General features: G+C 35.1%; 1 protein-coding gene and 1 long non-coding RNA gene across 4 annotated transcripts; one reads left to right on the top strand and one right to left on the bottom strand.

Moving 5' to 3' along the window:
• LOC131146301 (exonuclease 1) lies at positions 1-24,240 on the top strand. 3 transcript variants are annotated; one of them, XM_058095818.1, is made up of 12 exons: positions 1-189; positions 320-356; positions 529-638; positions 766-844; positions 1,782-1,826; positions 2,087-2,236; positions 2,358-2,472; positions 2,889-2,989; positions 22,604-22,701; positions 22,792-22,884; positions 23,072-23,292; positions 23,718-24,177. In XM_058095818.1, exons 1-12 carry the CDS (start codon positions 128-130, stop codon positions 24,035-24,037), a joined length of 1,431 nt encoding a protein of 476 aa, XP_057951801.1. In that variant the 5' UTR covers positions 1-127; the 3' UTR covers positions 24,038-24,177. The 3 variants fall into 3 exon arrangements, with proteins under 3 accessions (XP_057951801.1, XP_057951800.1, XP_057951802.1); XM_058095817.1 differs by having other exon boundaries at positions 5-141; positions 464-638; positions 23,718-24,240; XM_058095819.1 differs by having other exon boundaries at positions 12-141; positions 464-642.
• On the bottom strand, positions 5,974-24,075 carry LOC131146302 (uncharacterized). The gene is made up of 3 exons (XR_009134297.1): positions 23,961-24,075; positions 23,756-23,855; positions 5,974-6,261 (listed from the first exon to the last, which is right to left on the bottom strand). It is a non-coding gene; the product is annotated as an uncharacterized LOC131146302 (long non-coding RNA).
• Positions 24,241-24,717: the final 477 nt, after the last annotated feature.

Raw genomic sequence — 24,717 nt, 5'->3', positions numbered from 1 at the left:
ATGAGGCGTATAAATTATCAGAAAAATAAAAGCAGAAAAAAAAAAAAAAGTTTGAAAGTGAAGATGGGCATCAAAGATCTTCTCAGATTCATGAAACCCTTCACTGAACCAATCCATATCCAGAAATATGCTGGCAAGCGCGTATAGCATCAGCACCCATTTTTTTCCCCTAAAATTTAATTTTTATGAGTAACATTTTTTTCCTTTTTCATTGTTGATTTGATTTTGTTTCTGTCTTTTTAGCTATCATTCTTCATCACTTCATAATCATTCATATATAGTTCAATAATATGCATAGAATCTGGGAATTTATCTACAGGTGGGTATTGATGCTTATTCATGGCTACACAAAGGAGGTCAGATCTCACTTTCATTATTCTGATGCTGTTGTCGCTATACATATTTTGTTTTTTTTAAAAATATTTATGGGAACAGAAGATTGAAAAATTCGGAAAATTTTCAGCTTATTCATGTAGTATGGAGCTGTGTCTCAATGTGGAGGGGAATAAGAAATTGCAATACTTGCAGTATTTTATGCACAGAATTAATCTGCTTCGGCATTACACGATAACCCCTGTTGTTGTTTTTGACGGCGGTAATATCCCGTGCAAGGCTGCCACCGAGCAAGATAGGCAAAGGCAGGTGCTCACAGGCCTGCTCTTCTTCTCCCGCAAATAGTTCTTATTGTTACATATCTTTTGACTACTGTTTTTGTTTGCTTGGAGGAACGTGTGATTTCTCATGAGCGTGTTTCTGTTGATTCAGAAAAAGAAAAGCAAATCTTGATTTGGCAATGGAGAAGCTCAAAGAAGGCAATGTTAGTGCTGCTTCTGAGCTCTTCCAGGTATTAGTATTTTTTCCTCTCAGTATGAGTACTATATTTGTTTGGTTGGTTTTGGCCATTTGATATTTTACCTTGTTGTCTCCTACCGTGGCTAATTTTTTTTCATTGTACTTGGGCCTTGTTATTTGATCGAGTTATGATATTATGCATTTCTTCTTTGTCAGTTCATTGTTCATGGAATGGAATAACTAAAGGTATAATAGTTTTCAGAAAAAAAAATGGTGTTACTAATGTAATTGTCAGTGTTATTCCAACTAACATGGTTTAGAAATAGGATGACTACTGCCAAATTTTATCATGAGAATGTTTATTCTTACGATAAAAATTATACTAATTTTTACGTAGTCATTTACCTTTACATGACACCACCTTTTTTTTTGGTAAGCTATTGTCTTCTCGTACAATTGCTATTCCATTCCCATCTTGTTCTATTTTCTGAATCAATTGTGACATTAGTGAATTTGGAGTAGGGGTTGGGATGAGGCAAACTTGAACACTGCTGGTTGCTAGATCTATTGTGAGATTTGGCCAACAACTCTTCAAACTGCCTTCTTGCATTTCATTGCAGTTATATGTGGTAATTTAGACCCAGATTAGTATAAGTAGTATTAAAATGGTCAAATTTTTTATCCTAACCTATCTGTAAATTGGTCCAAATTAATTTTTAGTTCGCTGCTAGCAACTAAATGGAAAGCTCAAACAAACTGTTAAATCATATACAATAGATTTACAATCCATCTTCTTTTAGGTCTAATGAAATGGTTCTCTCTCTCCTTACAAAAGTTATTATTTTCTTCTGTTTTTTAAGTAGTATTTTCACTGTTATTTTTATAGTTTGTGTAATCAGTTACTATTTTTATTCTTTTTCCAAAGCATCCATGCTTTGAACAATTCTTATTTATTTTTTGTTAATTTTTTTAAAAAATTTCATTTACAGAGATCTGTAATTATTACTCCATCCATGGCACATCAATTGATTCAGGTACACAATGCTGAACATATTATTTGCTATTTGAAACATTTGTTCTTAGATTCAGTCCAATTTTCATTATTTTGCTACAACAGCAACAAACCAAGCCTTAAGTTCCACTAGGTGGGGTTGGCTACTAAAAATTTGGCAAGTTTTATGCTGGCTATTAGTTACCTAATGCAACCCATATCCTTTTCTAAATTTTCTAATTAGAATCATGAATTTTTTATATTATTATCTCAAGGTATTTTAACATTGAATAATTCTTTCAGATTCTGCGATCAGAGAACATTGAATTTGTAGTTGCTCCTTATGAGGCTGATGCACAATTGGCATACCTGTCAAGCCTTGGAGCAGAACAAGGTGGAATTGTAACTGTGATCACTGAGGATAGTGATCTACTGGCCTACGGTTGCCAAGCTGTAAGAACTCGCACAAAACTTTGATATGGGAAAATGGAGGTCAACAGCTTTCTTAATGTCTACCCTACCGTTATTTGACACTAGGGTTACGAATGTTTTGATTTGTGTTGCTTGTAAACAGGTTGTTTTTAAGATGGACCGATATGGCAATGGAGAAGAAATTGTATTGGACAGGGTGTTTGATTCTGTGGATCGTGCACCTTCCTTTCAAAAATTTGAAAAAGAATTGTTCATAGGTATCACCATTGTCATTTTAAACTTTTTTTAATGCATGCATTATTGCTATTTTGGAAGGATATGCATGCACAATTGAACCAATAAACTCACCTCAGTCCAGGTTCAACTGCAATTTGCGCTAATTATTAGGAAACTGCAATAATAAATGAAACAAACTATAAGCTGTTATATTATCACGTTTTAGGAGAAAATTTTTCAGTGCTAGTTTCATCATGGTACATTTTTTTTTTTTCAAATCCATTTGGACGATCACTAGGCTTAGGCTGCAGAATATGGTGTAGCACATCTCCCATCTGAAATCCCTCCCACTCTCTCCAAGATTTTAAATGGCACATGCAGTGCCTTCATCAAACCACTACTTGGTCCTGTATACAGTCACATGAAAGAATAGGCTTATAGTGCATTGTTTCAACAGGAATGTGTGTGTTGGCTGGCTGTGATTTTCTTCCATCTGTTCCTGGAATTGGGATTGTACGAGCTCATTCCTTGGTCTCCAAGTATCGAAACTTAGACCGTGTAAGTGCATTCTCGCTTTTTGATGTCAATGGTATATATTAAATTTTTAAGTGCTTGAGTATGCTTAAGAGAAAATTGAATAAGAATGTACATGCTTGAGATCTCAACCAAATACTCCTGCACATGCAAAGATTGTCCCTGTATACAAGGCAACAAGAGTTACCTTCTTTTTTTCAATGTGGGGCAACTGTTCCCTCCTTTATCTTTCCTTCTTTGGAAAATTGGACCAATTTCATTTTGAAAAACTTTCAACAATCCCCACTATTTTCAAAATAAATAAAAAAATTTTTAATTTGGAAAAAAATATTTTAAATCGGACAATGTAGCATTTCTGGAAGTATGTTGTATAAATGAAGTGTACTTGAATTTTTTTAGTTACTGGTACTTGCATAGTAAGAAGTCTCTAAACTAGTAATCTAATTTTACTAATTGGTACGTGTCTTGTACAAAATCCATCTCTTGGAGTGTTCCTACCACTACTTGACCCTAGTAAAAGCCTTGTATCTATATTTGTTCAAGGATGCTTAAAGGTAAAGCCTTTTCCTTATAAGCCATTGGAAACAGATCATTTGCATGCAAGTCCTTTTTTTTTTTGTTGATTCACCAAAATTCTTGCTTGAACAAAATCAAATATTATAACTCAATGTTGTATTTATTTATATAGCTGTTTTGAGCACCAATGTCTGAAAAGTAAGGTGTACTCCCAAGAAAAAGGGGGGGGGGGGGGAATTGGGTTTTTAAAATTTTCTTTGAAACCTTTTGATTTTACAAATTCTTTTGGTTAATTTGCAATCACACTCTACAACACAACAATTTCACAAGTACAATTGATTGTAATAATTAACACTCAATCCAAGACTTAGTATTTATTGATGAATGATGATGATAATCAAAACTTAAATATTCAAATTCCATCTTTTCAATATTAATCCAATCAATGAGCTGAGCTTGATATCGCAATATGAAATAAAATAGAAAATTCAACCAAGCTTTCAAAATTTAAATATTGATATCAAATAAGTATCTTGAATTTGAGTATGTTACCAACCAATATATTAATGAGCTTTGGTATTAATCAATCAATGTACTCCTTTGCGGTTTTTGCTATATAATATTGATCAATCAACGTACTCCCTTATGGTTTCCGTAATTCCCAAAGGCAAATTAATTTTCAGCAAATTAAAAACACAACCATGCAGTTTATATATGTAGAAAATTAAAGAGAATAGGGAAGAGAGTGACACTGAGATTTTTACGAGGTTCGGCTATACCTGCCTACGTCTTCGCCTTAGGTGCACCACCGAAGGATTGCACTATACCACACCTTTAACCGGGCGGAGCAAACCTTTTACACACTCCTTCAAGTAGGAAAGAGCCCTCCTCTCCAAGCGATACCCCACGCTCGGTAATCCAATGATTCAACAAACTTGAACCGTCAAAAACAACAAGAACAAGAACAATTCTTGTGTATAAAGACACTCTCAAAATAGAGCTGATTAGTACAAGTTTAAACACAACTAATATACTTCAAATTAAATATCAATAAAGAATGAATTTTGAAGCTCAAGAAATTAATCATCGAGTTCTTCTTTAGATTGAAAAATCTCAGTAAGAGTACAAGAACTGCGTGGTTGTATCAATAGAAACTCAATAATACTTCAGCAAGAATGTGTGAGCAAGAGAGCTTTTGAAGAGTATGAGAATTATAGACTTTGATTGTTGATTGTATGTAGTTGTATTTGATTCTTGGGTTTAACATTTATTTATAGAGAGAAAAAGTCTAATTTTTGTATTCCCCAAGTTACTTGGAGAATTCCCAAGTTTATACAAAGTTTGGAGCCCAAGCAATCATTTTTGGTAACTTTCCCATGCTACTTTATTTCAAATATTACGAAAGTCAACTGCCTGTCAAAAAGGTATCAAGCGCTTGTTACTTTAAAAAAACTAGCGAATTTCAAAAGTCAGTGCCGTGTTAGGTGCCTAAGTATGTTCAGTCAGTCGTTCGACTCAACCTCAAAAACTAATCAGTCGCCTAAGAAGGATCTGTGAGGCGCCTGTCTCGGTTATGTTTGCATTTCTTAAAAACCAAATAAAAGTTTAGTCGCCTGAGAATACTTAGTCAGGTGCCTGAGCATGCAAATTACTTGTTTTTAAGACTTTGTTTCTAAAAACTCTTTTAGCTTTTAATCTTGGAATTTTTGATTTGAAATTTAAAAGAAAATGTATTTTCCAAGATCTTTGAAAATGGCTCTCTAAGTCTATAATCATTCCTAAAGAGCTTCAAAGCATCCATATTGACTTTAAATGAAGTACTTACACAAGACTTCCTTAAGACTTAAAAACTTTCTAAACACAAAGTCTTCATGTATGTCTTTCTTTGAGTTCATCTTGACTTGAGCTTCAATATTCTTTAAGCTTCCATAAAAGTTGTCTTTCTTTGATCTTTTGAGCTTTCTTTTGATTACTTGTTTGGAATGTAGGCTTTCAATATCACTTGTGATCACTTGATCTTGAACTCTAATGCTTGATTCCTGAAACATCATCACTTTAACCAAAACATGTTAAATTCTCTTGATTTGTTATTATCAAAATAAGATTCGTAAGCCTTGTTAGGCCAACAACATCTACATTTCCAGTCTAAATATAGCTGCAACCTCTTGGCACAGTTGCTTGACTATCACAGTGCAAAGAAATTGGCTTGTTTTTTCTCTATATATTGGAGGTTAAAATGATCGTGAAGGTGAAATCCCCTAAGTCTCATCTCTGCAGTGACCCTCCTTTGTTTGCTTGAGTTTCTTTGGGTTGACCAAAGCCAAATTAGTTCTTGGTTCCTTGATTGGGCAAGTGCATGCTACTGTTATTAAGAGTTGTTGTACTTTGGGGTGGTTGACGATGTGTAACACCCCGAACCCTTAAACCTGGGTCCGACGCGTTATACCTGATAAAATCCCTGATAATCCATAATCAACATATACGCAGCGAAAAACATAAATATAATCTCCATACATATAATACCATAAGACCAGAGTTTACTACTTCCTATCTATAATCCATAGTAATCATCCATCACCTGCATTTTCATAAATCTACATAACTCCCAAAACATTTCAGTATTTTTACAATTATTCCTTACTCAACAACCTTAAAACAAAAAGACATAAAACATAAATATTTACATTCTCCAAAGTATTATCAGTATATACCCTTTCTTTTAATACTTCGCAAAAAGTCTAAAAACCTTCGAGCTCTTTAAGCCCGACCTCGAGGATGTCCTGAAAACGAAATAATCATATTCGGGTGAGACACATCTTAGTAAGGGAAGAAACAATATATTAAAATAGTGTGTGACTAACGTGAGGTAAATAGATATCATTTTAATTACATTTGCAAATCATTCATGTAACATTGAAATCGTTTTCTGAACCTAATCAAACACATGCAGAGATTTAGCCCACGAGATTACCCAAGGATAGAGGTGATTATCCGCCCATACAAGTAGCACCCCTCTGCTCTGATACTTAGGTCATTCTAAGGCCACGACTAAAGCATACCAGGGCACTCACCTTACTCAGTAAGCCCTCAAGTGTTAACTTGATCTCATATTCATGCATTCAACAATAGTTTACCGGCAAAGGCCCTAAGGATAGGGAATTCTACCTGCCCATACAAGTAGGTTCCCTCCGTCCTAGTACGTTATGCAGCTACTGTCACATCTGAAGCTACTAGTGCACTTGCCTTTCTTAGCAAGCCCTCAAGCGAAGAGTTTGCCTTGCCCAATCGTAACAGGTTCTACATACATAGATACTTCTAATATCATAATACTTTATTCCTTTCTGTTATTATTCATTCATACACATTTGTTCATGTTCATAGCTTAAACATTGCATTTCGTTTCACTTTAAGTTACTTTTTTCCATTTACTTTGTTCACATTTGTCATTTCATTTTATGGTCATTCCATTGTCATTTCATTCCTTTGTACTACAGCTAGTCTTTAGCCATCATCAGTTAGTCCACATATAAATGTGCTAGAATCTGCTAACACAGCTCCTTTTAGCTGTCATCAGTTAGTCCACATAGAAATGCGCTAGATCTGCTAACATGGTTGTCTTTCAGCTGTCTTACATTTATATGGTTGCATTTAGCATACACAAGCAACATAGTCCATAACATATTTTATTTTCACTACCTTACTTATTTAGCCTGCATTTCATACATTTAATATATATTTGCACAGAATCTCATGTCACACAATTTAATAGAAAAATTCATACATATTCCTCTAAAATAGGTCAACCTACATTTAGCATTTAATTACTGAAAATACAATTTTCATTTCTTACATAATTATCTAGAAAATTCCTTCCACTTTTTTTTTCAGTTCATTTCTACAAATACATAATTAAATAAGTGGTCCTAGGTTCAGAAATCATAGTTTTACATGGTTGGCATTTTAATAATTCACACCAAAACATACATATATTATAATATAATTTAATACCTTTAATTTCATAAAATCTGCTTTAATATATAATTTTCCTTTACCTGATTTTTGAACTATGCCAATAGGGACCCTGAAAAATACCTGCGGCATTCACTCGGATCCTGAATCAAAAATCCTAATTCCATCAAATTAATCATAAATAAAATACTATTTAAATATTTCCTAGGGCACTTAAATACTAAATAAATAATTATACCCTTAAATATAGCCAAATTACTTCCCAAATCCCACTCTCGCTTTGGAGTGGGGCCTAGAAAACCCCAATTAAAAATTTACTTATGTCAAAATGACGACGATCACGACTAGGACCCCGTGCTGGTGCCTGACTGTCGATTTAACAACAGATTTAACAAGAAATTGAAAAGGAAATATGCCTTTCCCCAGGAATGGTGCCTACGCTGCTCCCACGACAAATCCGCTCCAATAGAAATGTCGGTGGCGGAGTTAGGAATCCAACGGCACCTTCTGTTTTCCGATCAGCGCTTGTTAGGCCGACGAAACTGAGGAGAAAGAGAGAGGCAGAGATGGAGACGACGAGAGAGAGAAGCGAGTACAGGGAGAGCTGGCGCTGGCGCAGGAAGCTTTTGCATTCGCAAGAAGCCTCTGGCTTCCTTATCTATTTTTTTTTTTTTTTACTTACTTTACATATAATATAATAATATTATATTATATTTTATATATATATATACATATATATCATATTATTTATTTAATACATCAAATTTAATAATACTTAATTAATTCATAATAATTTTTTAAAATTATTTATTTAATTTAATAATGTTTAATTAATTAATTGATTAATAATTTTAATTAATTAATTTTTTTTAAAGTTTTTCTTTCAGGTTATTACACGATGAGCCTTCTGCATCATAGGGTTGAAATATACCCTAACCCTATGTTAGGATTACCTTGGATTTGGAGTTGTATTTGATTTGGATAAGATGTAATATAAAATTGTATTGAAATTTGTTCAAATCCCCCTAAATCCAAATCCAAATCCAAGCTCTGAAATCCATGCTCCCAAACACAGTGCAAGGGTAGTTTCACTGCACCCTTTTTGTGCCTATTTCTTGCACCGTGATTTGCCATATATTATAACAATCTCAGGGTAGAGATACTTTCTGGATATCATGGATGTTGCACAGTGCACTACCAAAACTTTTCCTGTCAAATCCAAAATTGAGACGCTCAATGGCACGGACTTTAAATGCTGGCAAAAAAGGATGTTCTCTGCCTTAGATCTTCTAGGACTAGCATTTGCTCTATTTGACCCCAAACTCACGTAGAGGTCAGATAATTGTGAGGAAAACTTAAAACTATAGGAGCATGCTAGTAAAGTGTGCAGACACGCTATCTTGAGGACACTGTTTACTGACCTATTTGATATTTATTATCAACATAAAGATGTAAGTGGGATGTAGGACTCCTTAAATAAAGATTTAAGGACACTGGGACAAAGAAGTTTTCTATAAGAAATTTCCTATAGTTTCAGTTGATTAATGATAGTATGAGCAGTCCCCAAATAATAAGTCCTGCAGACAGTTAGAGGACCTAAAAAATGAGCATACCATACTACTTGATGCTTTTCTGGATGGTGTCTTGTTGAGATATTACTTGAGTCTTGGAATAGCTATATGTAGCAATTGAAACAAAAAAAGAAGCTTATATCCTTAAAAGAATGTGATGATGCACATCATTATAGAGGACAAGAACATGCTTCAAAGTAAGGCTGCAAAGGCTAAAGGAGTTATCCTCCAAGGGGACAATGCCCAAATCTCAAAATGAAAATTCAAAACAATAGGAGAGGAGCAAGGTCCAAGCTTGGTTGAAGTGGATGTTATTGCTACGGTAGTTTCTTAAGCAAACATGGTTGAGGAAGTGGGTGGTAGATGCTATGCTACTAGGCATATCTGTGGTGACGAAAGTGCATTTACTTTACACACTCAAGTAGAGGAAGGGGAAGAATAAGTGTTCATGGACAACCTTAGGCCCACTCTTTTTTTGGGAAAAGGGAAGCTTCTTCTCAAACTCACATGAAGAAATCTTGTCTTTGTTTGATGTGTTTTATGCCCCTAAAATAAGAGCAAATCTTGTGTTTGTATCATCAGTGGGGGAAATTCAGGGTGGAAGTCTTTTTCGAATTGGGTAAACTTGTATTTGCCAAAAATAGTATGTCGACTAAAGGGTACCGTAGTCAAGGTCTCTTCATCATGAATGTACTTGAAACTATTATTGGAAATGCATCTTCTTCTTTTGATTACTTGCTTGATAAAATATTCATTCGTGGAATGGTAGATTATGACATGTTAGTTTACCTAACTAAAGAAAATGAATGAAACAAATTTGGTTTCCTTTTTTGACTCTACTTTCCATAAGTGTGAAAGCTAAAACAACTAAAAATAAATGTAAATCTAGGGTAATTGAACTACAGAATTTGATTCACACAAATTTAGGTGATTTAAAACAAACTAAGACCAGAGGAGAAAAGAGATGCTACTTAACCTTTAATAACTGAACTACTGAGTTTGATTCATACATTTAGGTGATTTAAAACAATCTAAGACCAGAGGAGAAAAGAGATGCTACATAACCTTTATTGATGACTAGTCTAGATACAATAAAATATATCTTCTAAGAAATAAAGGTGAACTCAAAACCAACTAAGTAGGAAAATTAAAGGATTTACATATGATAGAGGAGGGGAATATGAGTATGGATCTCTTAATGAAATATGTGAAAGGGAAAGAGTATACCTGAAGTTGCACCTCCTTACACGCTTGAATCCGTAATACTAAAACTTTGAAGTGCAGGGGTGTTTTGTGAAAGTGATGTTTGTAGAACCTAAAAAGAGAAAGATTGGGCCTAAAATGCTGTTTGTATGTTTACTGGATATGCAAAACTTTGAGCTGTGGTTGTTGCCTGTACTTGTTTCTTAACAGTGACGTTTTGGATCATAACATAATAATAGGAACTAATAATGTAGATTTCTTTGAATATATTTTTCCCCTTGAAGATCACATCACACCTACTATTGAAACTGAAGTTCAAAAATTCTGAAATAGAATTGAGAAGTAAAATATAGGGAAGAAACTAACTTTTGGAGATTAATATTACACTATTTTGGCCGATGATGATCCTTTTACTTAGAATGAAGCTATATCTTCTTTTGATGCACTGATTTGGAAAAAGAGGCTATGAACAATGAATTTGAATCAATCTTGTATAACCACACTTGGGAATTCATGGATTTGCCTCTTGGCACTAAATATATAGGGTGCAAGTGGATGTTCAAAAGCTCAATTGATGAATATAAAGCACACTTAGTTGTGAAGGGTTACATACAAAAGAAAAACGTGGACTAATTTGATAAATTTGTTGTTTCTAGAATTTCTTTAGTTAGAATTTTAATTGCTTTGGCTCATAGTTCACCAAAAGATGCAAAACCTGTTTTTTTGGTGGTGCTGATGAAGACATGTGTGTGTGTGCGCGTGTGCGTGTGTGTATGTCACAACATGAAGGGTGTGCAATCACATGTCAAGAAAATAAAGTGTGAAAATTATTAAAATCTCTTTGTGATCTAAAACAACCATCTAAACAATGGCATGGAAAATTTGACAAAGTATTGTAGTGCCATGGTTTCTCTACTCATGATGTGGATAAATGTGTGTGCACTAAGATTGAAAATAGGATTTGTGTTATAACTAATCTTTATATTGATGGCATGTTAATCTTTGGGATTTGGATATAGTGGAAAAAATTTAAGTGTTTTCTAGCCTCACAGTTTGACATGAATGACTTCAGAGAGGCTAATATTATATTGGGAATAAAAATTACTAGAACGCATAACTGAATTTTGATTAAAATGAGACAAAATCTACCATTGGCTGTGTCTTAACTTCACCCTTGGAGGGGGTGCTGTGTCTTGAAAATTATCTAAACTAACATTTAAGCTTTGTCCATCATCGAGTTTGAGTTTATTGCTTTAGACACGGCTGGAATTGATGTGGAGTTGCTAAAGAAATTTCTTAGCTGATATCCTTTTATGGATGAGGCCTGTGCCATTTGTGTTTATGCACTGTGATTTCCAAGTTGCAATAGCTCATGCAAAGAATAAAATTTATAATGGATAAAAACAGGCATATATGCCTAAGATATGATGTCGTAAAGTAGTTGCTAAGTAATGGGATAATATCCCCAGATGGTGTTATGATAGAGATGAACTAAACCACTAGGTAGATAATTAGTATGTGACTCTTTGAGGGGAATGGGGATTATGGCTATAATCAAAGGTCAATGGTAATGGTAACCAAATCTATGTGATTGGAGAACTGATCAAGTAGGTTCATATAGGTAATAACATGTCACCAAATTGACATAGTAGAAAGCAATGTGTGAGATTGAGCTCTTGCTTTTAATGAATTCCATATCCATATTGGTGGTGTGATCTTGGGTGGGATTTCTAGAGCACTCAAAAAATTTAGGCAAGGCATATAGCCTATTTGTGCCAACCTGCGTTGAACATTTAGACTTAAGATTGTAATGCGGATGGTATGCTTGTTTGACTTATTGTAAGAATTATGATTAGTAAATGTAGTCTCATTGTACTTCTCTGGGTTACAATTTATTTTCCTTGATTTGGTTCATAGCCAAAAAGACATTAGTTATGATTCATTACATTTTTATTGGTTAACTTAGATATTCCTTTAGCCTTTTTAAATAATGTGGGATTGTAGGATATAAGAGTGCAACTTTCAAAACCTTTGAGCATCTTCCTTAGGTTTGGGCTTGTTAGAAAGGCTTGTTCCACATCGATATTTTAGGAGTCTTTGAAGCTCTTTATTTGTGGGAGTACTCCTTTGGTCCTGCAAATAAATAAGTACCTAGACTCCCCTATGTGTGCATAAGACTCCTCTTGGTTTATTCGTTTCGTGGTAACCTGATCAAGAAGCATTTAATTGGGGACACGACATGTGTTCATCACACATGCGGATCCCCCTGGAGTGGGGCTAGGTTCAGCCCATTTTTTACTATTTTTCCATCGCTTGGTCTCTTCTTTGCTAAAAATTATTAGGCCCCATATCCTATCCTTTACTATAGTGAGAAAGAAAATAAAATACATGAAACATTATTGAACCAAAATTTAATTTTACACATCATTCAAATTTGATTTTGCTTAACTTTTAATCATGTTAGAACAAATTTTTATTTTTAATAATATTTGATGTAAAGAGAAAATGCAATGGTAGATAGATCTCCTTCTTAATTTCCTTTCCTTTTTTCAAATGAAATCTTTGATCCAAATGGAGCCTGGATATTTAAGAACTTTATGTACCACATGCCGATGTATCTTTGATTATTCCAACTAATCTTGCTCTCATGAATGTGATATTGGGCCTAGTACTAGTCATGGCATATTCTAAAAAATTGATCACTTTAGTATATTGCCCTACAACCATTAGGTAACAACCTTATACTTTGATCAAAAAAGAGTAGTGTGCAATCAAATAATCAAATTGTTTGAGCCCTTTTTTAACATCAAACATATATGAATTCTTGTTATTTTAATTCCTAAAATAACATTTGTTTAACCTTTTTTATGTCAAAGTTCCTAGAAAAAAAATTTCTTAGTCGTTTCTTATTGTTCTAACTTCTAACTTGGTACCAAAATTAACACATCATCAACATATGAATAAATAATGACATCTTTATTGTCAGGGACTCTACTAGACTACACACATTTATCTAGTCATTAATGGTAAAACCATAATACAACTGCATCAATAAATTTTTGATACCATTTTATAGGAGCCTGTTTTAGGCCATAAGGATTTAATATTTCGCACTCCTTATGCTCTATGTCTAGGTTCTACAAACACTCTTGGCTGTTTCATTTAAGTTTCCTTCTCTAATTCACCATTTAGGAATGCTGGTTTGGTATCAATTAGGTGATTTTCAAGCTTGTAAATTGATCCAATGCTAGCAAGGTTCTAATAGAAGTTGCTCTAGGGGGCATAAATATGAAAGAGTCAATTCCTTCCTTTTCGATTACCTTTTGTTACCCATCTAGCTTTGTATTTTTCAATGCTTCTATCCACTCTTTTTATTCTTTTAAATACCCATTTATATGCTCTCTACTAGTATTCAAGCATTATTGCCCTCTATTGGATCTATTTCATCATCTACAAATTCTTTCCAAAGGGCTGCATTCGGAGATTCCATAGCCTTTTTAAGATCTTAAGGTTGGATTCAACTACCATGGTGATAAGAGTTTGTGAAATTATATTTTCACCCTAGTATCTTGCACTAAGAACAATCAACATTAAAATCTGGTTCATGCATTTGGGTATTTAGTTCCTTTACTTTGTCTAAGTTCAAGAAATTCCATAGAACTTTCTTTAGATGTTATTTGTTCAATGCTAGATTCTTTAAGCTCCTTTGGGGTAAAGAAGAAGACTTTGTTTCATCTGTAGACCCAATTACCATAAACCTATGTGTCTTGCTTGGTTGCACATATCCAAGAAATATGCACTTGCTTCCTCTTTCTCTCAGCTTCCTTTTTTAAGGCTCTGGTACTTTATTTATAATTCTACAATCCCAAAACTTCAAATAATTAAGATTTGTTTTTTCCACTTCCAAGTTTCATGTGGTTATAGTTTTTGTTTTGTAGAAACTCTACTTAATTAGGCCAAAAATTGTATGTTAGGCCCAAATAGAGAAACATAAAATTTACCTTATCCATAATAATCCTATGCATTTTTCAGCAAGATCATTTTTATTGTGGTGTAAAAAAGCCCAATTCATGAATTATTATGGACTCAAACTAATATTGATCATACTATTCTCCTCCTCTAGTGGACCCAAGACACTTAATTTCAGTGCTACATTGATTTTTTCAGTGCTACATTGATTTTCTACATTGATTTATAAATTCTAATTCACTTCTGGCATGTAAAAGATACATGTGGCAAAGATGAGTACTATCATAAAAAAAAGCAGAGGTACCTTTTGCCTTCCAAAGTTGGCTTATTAATTCTAATATGTTAGAATCTCTTTCAAGATTTAAAAGAGATTCTCAATTTATCTTAAGTACTACACTTATTATTTGACATATAGCAACCTGGCAGTAATCCATCTTAATCATATCATGCATTCTATAATAGCATGTGCAAACCTATTATGCCGTAAGCAAGAAGAATCAACCAAGTAAGTAGCTGCATTAACTTTATTATTTTTATTATTCTTTTGATAGAAAAAGAAGAGATTTCATTAATAAGAGTATAATTGACAAAGAGGAGAATAAGATTTCTCCCGTCAAAATTTTGGAACCAGAAGGAAAAAAATGAAAAGCAACAAAGAAAGAAGAGGAAAAATCAATCCAAAAGATTCTCCCAATCTTGCTGAACTTCCAGAAAGCTAATTCCCCCAACGCACCACAAAGAGGCAATGTAGTTCATCTTTTCCCAATTCAACTCCTCCTCCCTCCCCCCCCCCCCCCCCCCCAACCAAAAGATCTGTGCGTTGTGCTCCAACCATAACCCCCACAACACTGCAAAAATAACACATTCCATGATACAACCCTATTCTTCCTCCTTCCAAAACCCTCAAATGAAGTAGCCTATAGTTCCTCCACAAATGCCAAACACATCCATTTTTCTTCCCAAACACCAAATCACTTATTCTAGATCCTCCAAGCAAAATCACAGGGTAAAGAAAAGATGAGTTGCTGTTTCATGATTTAAATAGTGAAGCATACAAAAATTTGGAGATAGAGCCTTCAAAGGTCTCCTCATTTGCAACAAGTCATTGGTATTGATTTTATCAAACACAACCAACCAAATAAAAAGCCTTGATTTTTTTGGGGTACTTTGGCCTTTCAAATAAATTAATATAAAGGAAAAAAGAAATGGAATGGACCAAGAACTCAAAAAATAATTTTCAAGAATAAACCCCTGAATGATCTGAAGACCAAGATTGAAAATCCCTATCTGAAGAAAAATGACAATTATTTAATAGAGAAAACATGGAAGATGACTCCACTGGCTCTCTATCATTAAGAGATCTCCCAAAATGAAAATTCTGAGAGACCAAAGGGCTAACTGAATCAACCACAAAGAAGGAAATCACACTATTTTGCCCTGTGCTCAATCGGAAGAGATGAGAAAAAGATATGGTAAAACATCATTCCCAATCACAGATCTTTCCAAAAATGAATCTGAGAACCCCTCCTCACCACAAATTTAGTGTGGACTGAATAAGAGACAAATTTGATAGATAGATCTCCATTGATTCTCTGAAAAACATCTCTAACTAACATTGGTATTCCAACCATTCTCACCCAACCCAACTTACTCCTACTAACTCTATGCCAATGGGAAGAATGTTCTTTGGGAAAATGTCATAACCATTTAGCTAAGAGAGCAATGTTTTTAGACACCAACTTTCTAAGATCCAAGAAGTTATAGTTTATTTGAATTTGTCTCACTAAGAGATTAAATAGCAAATTGTTATAAAGGAAATCACAAATCAAGTAGTTAAAAGAGTTATGAGTTAATAAATTTGACTTGTAAAATGACAATAGAGGATATTTAAGGATTTCTCTTAAGCATCCACCTTTGAGGGGAGTTTCTTTTATTAAGTAGTATAGATTAACTTTGGGTGTAAATCATACATCATTCAAAGTAATGACTCTTCCTGAAAGTGAATTTAAGTTCCATTATTCTCAAGCCTTAGGTTAGAGCATTGGTAGAATTTCCTATATAAAGAATAGTCCCATCTTCATTTGGTGTGAACCTTTTGAATAGACTCTTGTTACAGCACATAGCTTTGTTGCACCAGATTTGATCCACCAAGATATACTATCTTCTAGGATATCAGCTTTGAATATGATTGTAGTCCAATTCTGTTTTGAAGCTTTTTCCTTCTTCCAATATTGACACTCTTTCTTGCAGTGTCCTAGTTTGCAATAGTTGGAGAAAATCTCATTTTTAATTTTGTGACCCTTGGTTGGATTATTGAATGTTTTGGTCTTTTAAATGTGTTAGCCTCTATTTCTTCCTTCACCATTATGACCTTAGACTTAATACAATGTTGTTCATTCTCTTGGTGATTATGTTCCTCCTTAATTGGTTGGTGATTTTCCAACTCTTGTGAGTTTAACAACTTCTTTCTTATGTTTTTGACTACCTTAACAGTCTTTTCAAGAAGGTAAGAGTTTATGTGCACTGTAGGCAACGGCAATAAATCATCCATATCCATTTGATTTCGTTTAAGATGATGGAGAGCCCTTCACATTTCATAAAATTCCATTAGGGACCTATAATCAACTATCTCATAATTATTAAGTTTACTTGCAAGGGACTTATTGCTTGTGGCATCCTTGGCGATGAGCCTTTCTTCTAGTTCATCTCAAGGTTCCAATTGTGGTAGCCAAGCGTTGATGTGTCAAAGAGATCTGCAATGAAATATGGATGTGGCTGCAAGTCTGCAAGGCTGCAACTTATAAGATCATCATCTTCTCAGTCATTCCTCATGCAAATGACCTCTAGAGTCTATTCATATGATTGAGTTGGCTTAGATGTAGTGAGAATATTAACCACTTCCGATGTTGCTAGGAAGAGATTATCCTTTTTTGACAATGCTTGAAATTTGCTATATCAAATTGCCCCAACTTGACAAGATCATGAATCTCTTTGAGGGTAGTAAAATCCATCTTCTTTGCAGCAAAAAAACCCCTGAGACTGAGAAAAATGGTGTAAAGAAGATGATATGATCTAGGCAGAAATTGGTTTCATAACACGCTAGATGCTACAAATGTTTCTTTCCTCAAAGATTTATTTGCTTCCACCATGATCGATGTGCAACTGGTTCAAGCGAAAATCTTGTAGGATACAACAAAGCTACCGTCCCCCTGTGTTTGCACAAACAAAGAAGATTTTCTTGAACGCTTGCAGAACAATCAAGATTGCCAGTCCATGAGTTGGACCAAACTGTTCATCCCTGAATAGCATCTTGACACCCTTCAGGAAAATTTATCCTTTAAACTCTATACTTGCAATCTGAAATGGAAGGGTTCTCATTTCCTTTTTGCAGATGATACTATCATTTTCTGTGAAGATGATTCCCTTCATATCCTTGACCTTCGATGCATTTGGTTAGGGTTTGAGGCTGTCTCAGGCTTGAACCTTGGTAAAAGTGAGGTCCTTGGAGCCAAGTTTAAAGACAAAGGAGTGAAATTCTTTGAATACGATTGAAGTGGGAGTTTGGGACCCTATTATTGAGAAGTTTGAAAGGAGATTGGCAGGATGGAAAAGAACAAAAGGAGGCAGACTGATCCTTATCAGGAGCACTTTGACTTATCTTCCAGTGTATTTTCATGTCCCTCCTTCCCTTATCTGCCTCAATTGTTAGGAGATTGGAGGGAATTCAGAGAAGATTTCTTTGGGAAAGCTTAGTGGAGGAGTTTAAGTATCACCTTGTTAGATGGGAAGTGGTTAAACAACCATTTGTTCGGGAGGTTTGGGGCTGAAATCCCTTACTTTCAATAAAGGCCTTCTTGGGAAGTGGTTATGAAGGTTCATGAAGGAGAAAGACCACTTTTGGCAGGATATTATTGTTTCTAAATATGGGCTTGAGAAATAATGGTTGAACAACACACAATAGTAGTGGACCCTACGGAGCGGGAGTTTGGAAATTCATCAAGGATGGGATGATTTTTCCAATTTGTGACATTTCAAGTGGGAAATGGGGCCAATGTGTGCTTTTAGCATGGTGTGTGGTGAGAACAGTAATCTTAGAGCTGTCTTTCCTTCCATCTACAACTCGGGTCGTGGGAAAAATGCCCTTATCAGTCAACATCTCCAAATCACCGATTAGGGAATTTTTTTTTTCCCTTTTACTAGGAATGTGGCAGATTGCGAACTTCATGCACTCCCCAACTTCTACAGAATTCTCTATAATTTCTGTTATGAATGAACCAAAATGGAATTTGGACAAAAATTGTGTTTTGACGGTTAAATCTTTCCACAAGAAGCTTCCTTTTTGGGAACAAATTGCAACAACTCCCCTTGGATTCTCATTTGGAGGACAGCAGCCCCTTCAAATGTTGCCTTTTTTGTTTGGGAGTCCACACATGGAAATATTTTTAACCCTTAACAATCTGCAGAAAGAGGGCTTACAGTCACAAATAGGTGTTTTCTTTGTATGGCTGATGCAGAATCAGTCAACTACATTCTTCTCCACTGCCCCTGGACAAGGAACTTGTGGAATTTGGTCTTTGCCTTGACTGGACAAAATGGGTTACGGCAAATTCTGTTGGTGTGGAGATTTGGGTTTGGAAAGGCATCAAAACCACAAGAAGCAAAAGGCCTTGAGCCTCATCCCTCTTGCCATCTTTTGGTTTGCTTGGAAAGAAAGAAACAAGAGAGACTTCAAAGATATAACTATTCTGCTTCAGAAGGGGAGCTTAGGCGCAATGGTAAGGTTGTCGCCGTGTGACCTTGAGATCACGAGTTTGAGGTGTGGAAACAGCCTCTTGCAAAAATGCAAGGTAAGGCTGTGTACTATAGAACCATTGTGGTCCGCCCCTTCCCCGGACCCCGCATACGCAGGAGCTTTGTGCACCGGGTTGCCCTTTAGTGGATTGCTGTCATTTCCAGCTGGCTTAGTGGGCAAATTATTTATGATCATGATGTAAGCCTTGATGCTTGTGACACTCTACAGAGTGGTTAATATTTTGTACCATGGATTGGCATCCCCTTGATGCCCTGCTTATATAATTTTCTCTATGCTAATAAAAAAAATATTCAGAACAAACTATGAATGATGTAATCTGGCAATATTTTAAGAAACTAACTATTGCAGTTTCAGTGGAAAATGGAGCCTTCAACAGTATATTTCCCAAACCGAAAGTAAGTTTCAATGTTGAACTTTTAACAAGCCAAATGAATTCTATATAATGTTAATGCAAAAACTGATTGGGGCCAGCTGCAATTCTCAATAATGGTAACCGAGTAGGTTACATGAACATCCTTTCCAAACTGCATGTTTAATGAGAATTTTTCTTACTCGGCAGAACTTGTTTCTATACATTTGTCCAGCATGGAGAAAGCATGTTATCATAGTTCATTGATTGGTTTATTCTATTTGATGCCACTACGTATTATGCCTATCTTCAAAGAAAATATCCATTTCATAGCAGAATAGATTATGCTTCTACCATTAATATAAATATTTAGGTTTGAGCATCAGTTTGAGTCAAACTGCCAAACTTGCTGAACCAAGCGTTTTGAGTTGGTTTGGTTTGGTTTCAAAAATTAACAATTTGGTTGTGCTTTGAAATTTTTTTCAAACCAATGTTTTGGTTTTGGTTGTGGTTTAGCACATGCAAAAAAACCAACACAAACAACCCAATTGGAAATGCACATATACCTTAAATTTTTTGTACCTACATGAACGCTAACTTTTGGAGTCCATGACTTTAATGTTTTTAATAAATTTTTTAAAAGTTATCCTTGTTGTAAGACTATTAAATTGATATTTAGTGAGATATTTATGTAGTATGTCTGATATATTTTTTGTAATATAGTGTTCATTTGGAGTGCTTTAAACTTTTAATTATACATTTGTTTGCTCTGAAGTTCCATATATACAAACCATATTTAATTAAAAGTCAATATTAATGTTTAAATTATTGTCCCAAACCATGGAAGATTGGTTTGGTTCTATTTTTACCATGAAATTGATCCAACTAGCCCATGCCTGCCCCTAATTATTTTACTGGATAAAAAAAAAGAAATTTATTGGATAGAAAGATACAAGGAGTGAAAGGCCAGGATCTTTAAAGGTTAGAGGACTCATATTGAGTTGGTTAGGAGTACTGATGTCTTTCTTGCTTCAATTTGGTAATCTTTTGGTGGGTTTTGACTCTTGTGGAGTGAGGTTGACAATTGACATGCAAAGACATTGACGTATGTTGCTGCATAAATTGTTCAGGTTTTTCTTTTTCTCCTTGAAGGAGATATTTGCCTTTCTTGGATTCTCATTTTCATTTTAATCAAAATGCTTTGTTTGTCTAAAAAACGGAGAGATACAAGGAGCCAGAAAACAAGAAAGCACTAAAAATTTAAAATGGAACAAAAGATCATCCTAGCAAAGAACTCCAATGCTGATGAAAATCAGCCAAGTGCACTTCCTTAAAAGCTCCTGAAGCATAGGTCCACAAAGAACCAAGAAAAACTATTCTATTTCAACATGGTTGAAGCATAGAAACTGAACCTTAAAATCTGTGCATTCCTCTTCAATCATACTGAACCAGCCAAAACTGCACATCTACACAGCTGCATAGCTTTCTTCAATGATACATCTGTTGGGCTTTTGTGGAGCCTAGTTGTGTCTTAATTTGGATGACGACTTGACCTTTGTTTAATTAGAGATTTCTATCCTAAGGCTTAGTCCATGAGCGCAGGTACTAGCCGTACTCGTGGGTGCCCCCGGGGAAAATTTTCGGAGCCCATTTGGAACGGAACCCTAGGCGCAACATATAAAAAGGGTGCTTTCGGGTGATTAGGGTTTGGAGTTGTTGTATCCGCGAGAGAGAGCGAGAGCGAGAGAATTGTATCGCCACACTCTCTGTGCTTTCTTCCTGATAATATTGAAATCCCTGCAACTCCGTGGACGTAGGCAAAATTGCCGAACCACGTAAATATTGTCTTGTGCGTGTGATTGAATTTTTCTTTGGCGTTATTCTTTCTCTATTTGTTTCTCACAGGTTTCGGGAATTTGTTCGTATATTCCTAACAACATCCCAAAAGAACTGGACAGACCCATTTCTCTTCAATGATGCCAAACAACTTATTTGGTATATACTCCAAGCAATGGGGCAATGCAAGAAACATTGAGGATGAGTTGTACCCTTACCAAAGCACATCACTGACACGAGGAGATAAAGTCTCAGTCGACTTTCTAACCTGCTATAAGTTGTTGGTGTTCAACTTTGTTAAGGACACTAACTAAACATAAACCTTGGGTAGACTTAGGGGTGTATTCAAGTCGAGTTGACACAGTAAAATACTCGAATTCGACTCGACTTGAAAATATCGAGCTTGAAATTCAACTCGAACTTGATCAATTTTAAAATTGTTAAACTCAAAATCGACTCGATTATAAGTTCATAAAACCTGAGCTCGACTCGATTAAGCTCGACTCGATTATAAACTAATATTAAATACATATATAAATGTATATAATGTGTAGATAGTATTAAATATATTTATAAAAATAATAAAATTAAAAGGCTCGATTAGGCTTGAAACTCGACTCGAGTACTATTATTGAACTCGAACTCGACTCGTTAAAATAATTGAGTAGCTCAAACTTGAATAGAATCAAGTTTAGTCGAGTTAGGGGACCACTCGAGTCCGAGTAGCTCGCGAGTAAGCTTGACTCACTTACACCCCTAGGTAGACTGGCTGATATTGTTGCAGTTGTGCTCTATTTATGCTAATATATCTCTTGGGTATACATCATTTCCTGTTCATTGCTTACCTCTGAGTGTCTTCAAAACTCATATCAGTGAGAGGGTTTAGATAGTGACCAGTTTCATGGAATAGGGATAGCTGAAGATGAGGTTGATTGTTTGCTTCTTTTTTATTTTTATTTTTTAAATTATTGTCATATAAATATAGTCTTTGCAACAGAAAAGCATTCCAAATGCTACAACTTTGCAATTAGTTAATGGGTTCCAGTTGAAACAAACTTACAGAGTTTTATTTTGTGGGATGACCATAAGGGTATAACTATAAGGAAACCACTCATAATACTTCTTTTTTCCCCCCCCATTTCATCTCATGTTTGGTTTCAAATAATGAATGGGACACCATGCGTTGAGCATATGATTGAACAATGAAGGCCATTTTCCAATTACTGCATGAGAATAGAATTCTATTTTCATGAGCTGAGTGTGTCTAAAATGCTTATTTTGCAACATACAGGTGGTGAACCATGTGTTGATTATATAATTGACCAATTATGATCATTATCCAAAGAGTAAATATACCAGGATGCATGAGCTTATTGTGCTCATCTTGCAACAATGGGTGGTGTGTTTTGCAGGTCCTATCCATTCTGAAGTTTGACAAGGGCAATCAAATGCCAGAAGATTATGCAAAATTTTTTAAAGAAGCAGTTGCAGTCTTCCAACATGCGCGAATGTCCGTAAATTGTAGAAAATTGATCAAGTTTATTAATTCCTAGATCTTTCTGCACATACCTACTCTCCTTCTCTTTCACATTTCATATAGATATGATCCTAGAACTAAGAGGCTCAAACACATGAAACCTATTCCACAAAGTGTTCGGCAATCATTAGATGGAGATCTCGACTTCCTAGGGCCGTATCCTTTTTTTTTTTTCTCAAGTTGTCGCATTTTGTTTGAACATATGAAGGATGATTCCATTTTTAGCATTCCTTGCCATGTGAGACATTATCATATTTGCTATTTTGACACCATTTTAGGCCCTGAATGGACGTACTTCAAAGTTGAGAATTGTTCCACCTTGACCACCTACAAATGCAACCAGAGATATCCCTCCATCGATAGCAACAGCAATTGCTGAAGGTAAGTTAGACCCTACAACCATGGAGGCCTTCGATCACTTCCCAAGTTCTGGAAGTTATGTGGATCCTACAATAATCCAAACATCTGGTCGATCTCAACAACCTAAAGAAGCTGCAGTCCCAACACAAGAGAGATGTTTTACAGTATTTTCCTCTTGCAAAACCAAAGAAGAAAAAACTAGAGGCAAGTTTCTTAACTTGGCGTTAATACCTACTAATATCATATTTGTACCCTTCCTTGCATGTATCTGAGAAAGGAAAACTATTCACCTAATAAAAAGTAAAATCAAGCACCCAAACAACACAAGCATCCTCAAGAGTGCAGTAAATGAGCATTTGCATCTAAAAAAATATTCCACAGATAACATGACGAACAAGGCGCAGTAACAAGAGAAAACTATAAAAAAAGCTAAAACTTATGAGCTAAGTGAAAGCATATAAGAGCACCCAGAGGATGGCTTGTAAAAAACTAAGCACATAATTGCATGTACTGAAAAGAGAAGCACAATTGGAAGTTTCTTTTAGTAAATTTAGCACATTTGACACCTAAATTTCTGATATGCAACACTGTTTAACCCAGTTTAATATGGTTTTTCAATGGAATAACAGTGAAGGAGCCGAAGCCAGCTGCAGGAGAGAGGAAATACCTGAGCGAAGCTGTTGCTCTGGCGCAAATGGTACTTCCATTGGAAGGTTATGGCCAGGTGGGGACTACAAGGGTTACCAATGGCACCCCACTGAAAGTTCCTGACAACAATCCATTCAGGAAAAGAAAGCTTGTTGAAGTTCAGGTAGATCAAACACAGAGCATTACTGAACAAGTCTCAGGGGTAACTAAGGTTGAGAGCTTACACAATTCGTGCATGTCTTTGAATTCCCAAGAAACTGTGGATTCTACGCCCAAGAGAAGTAATGGAAAAGAGAGGTAAAGATGCGAAGTTGTAGAGAATTACTAGTCAGAATTCGGAGGGTAGCACAAATGCAATTCTAATTTCTTTTCACTAGTGTAGTCCTGCACTTTCACTTTGATTATAAATTATTTCCTGTTTTGGGAAGTTTTTGCCCTTTCTGTATACTATCAATTTGATTTAACTTAATTAAGAACCACAAAGCAAACCAATTTGGTGATCCAGCTCACCTCCACCTCCACAATAAATTATCATAAATTGATTGAGAATCTCATGAAAAACTAAGGAGCCAATTGTAAAAATGAGCTAGAGTGCTGACAGCCGACAGGTAAGTTTCTCTTGGTCTTTCCTTGCTTTGCGGGAAAACACTATTGGCAGAAAGGTCCCTGCGTGCTGTTGGATGACTGCACTTCCTTTTGTTCTGTTTGGTTGTTTTTGTTTTTGTTTTTTTTTTTCCAACTTATATAATGTTCTTTGGAAATTACTGAGAGCTCTCTTATAGGTCCTCTGAGAAGTTTCCTTTATGTCAAGGAAGTATTTTAAAAAACAAACTGGGCAAAAACAAATTTCAAGAAGCTTATCAGCTTCATTCTCCAAAATGGGCCTGTGATAAATATAGGCTTCTTGGAGAAGACAGTTTCTATACACTATGAATATATATATATATATATATATATATATATATATATATATAAGCAAAT

The sequence above is a fragment of the Malania oleifera genome, chromosome 13 (genome assembly GCF_029873635.1).
Source record: "Malania oleifera isolate guangnan ecotype guangnan chromosome 13, ASM2987363v1, whole genome shotgun sequence".
NCBI lineage: Eukaryota > Viridiplantae > Streptophyta > Magnoliopsida > Santalales > Ximeniaceae > Malania > Malania oleifera.
The sequence above is the reverse complement of the archived record's forward strand: the minus strand, read 5'-3'. Positions and strand labels throughout refer to the sequence as shown.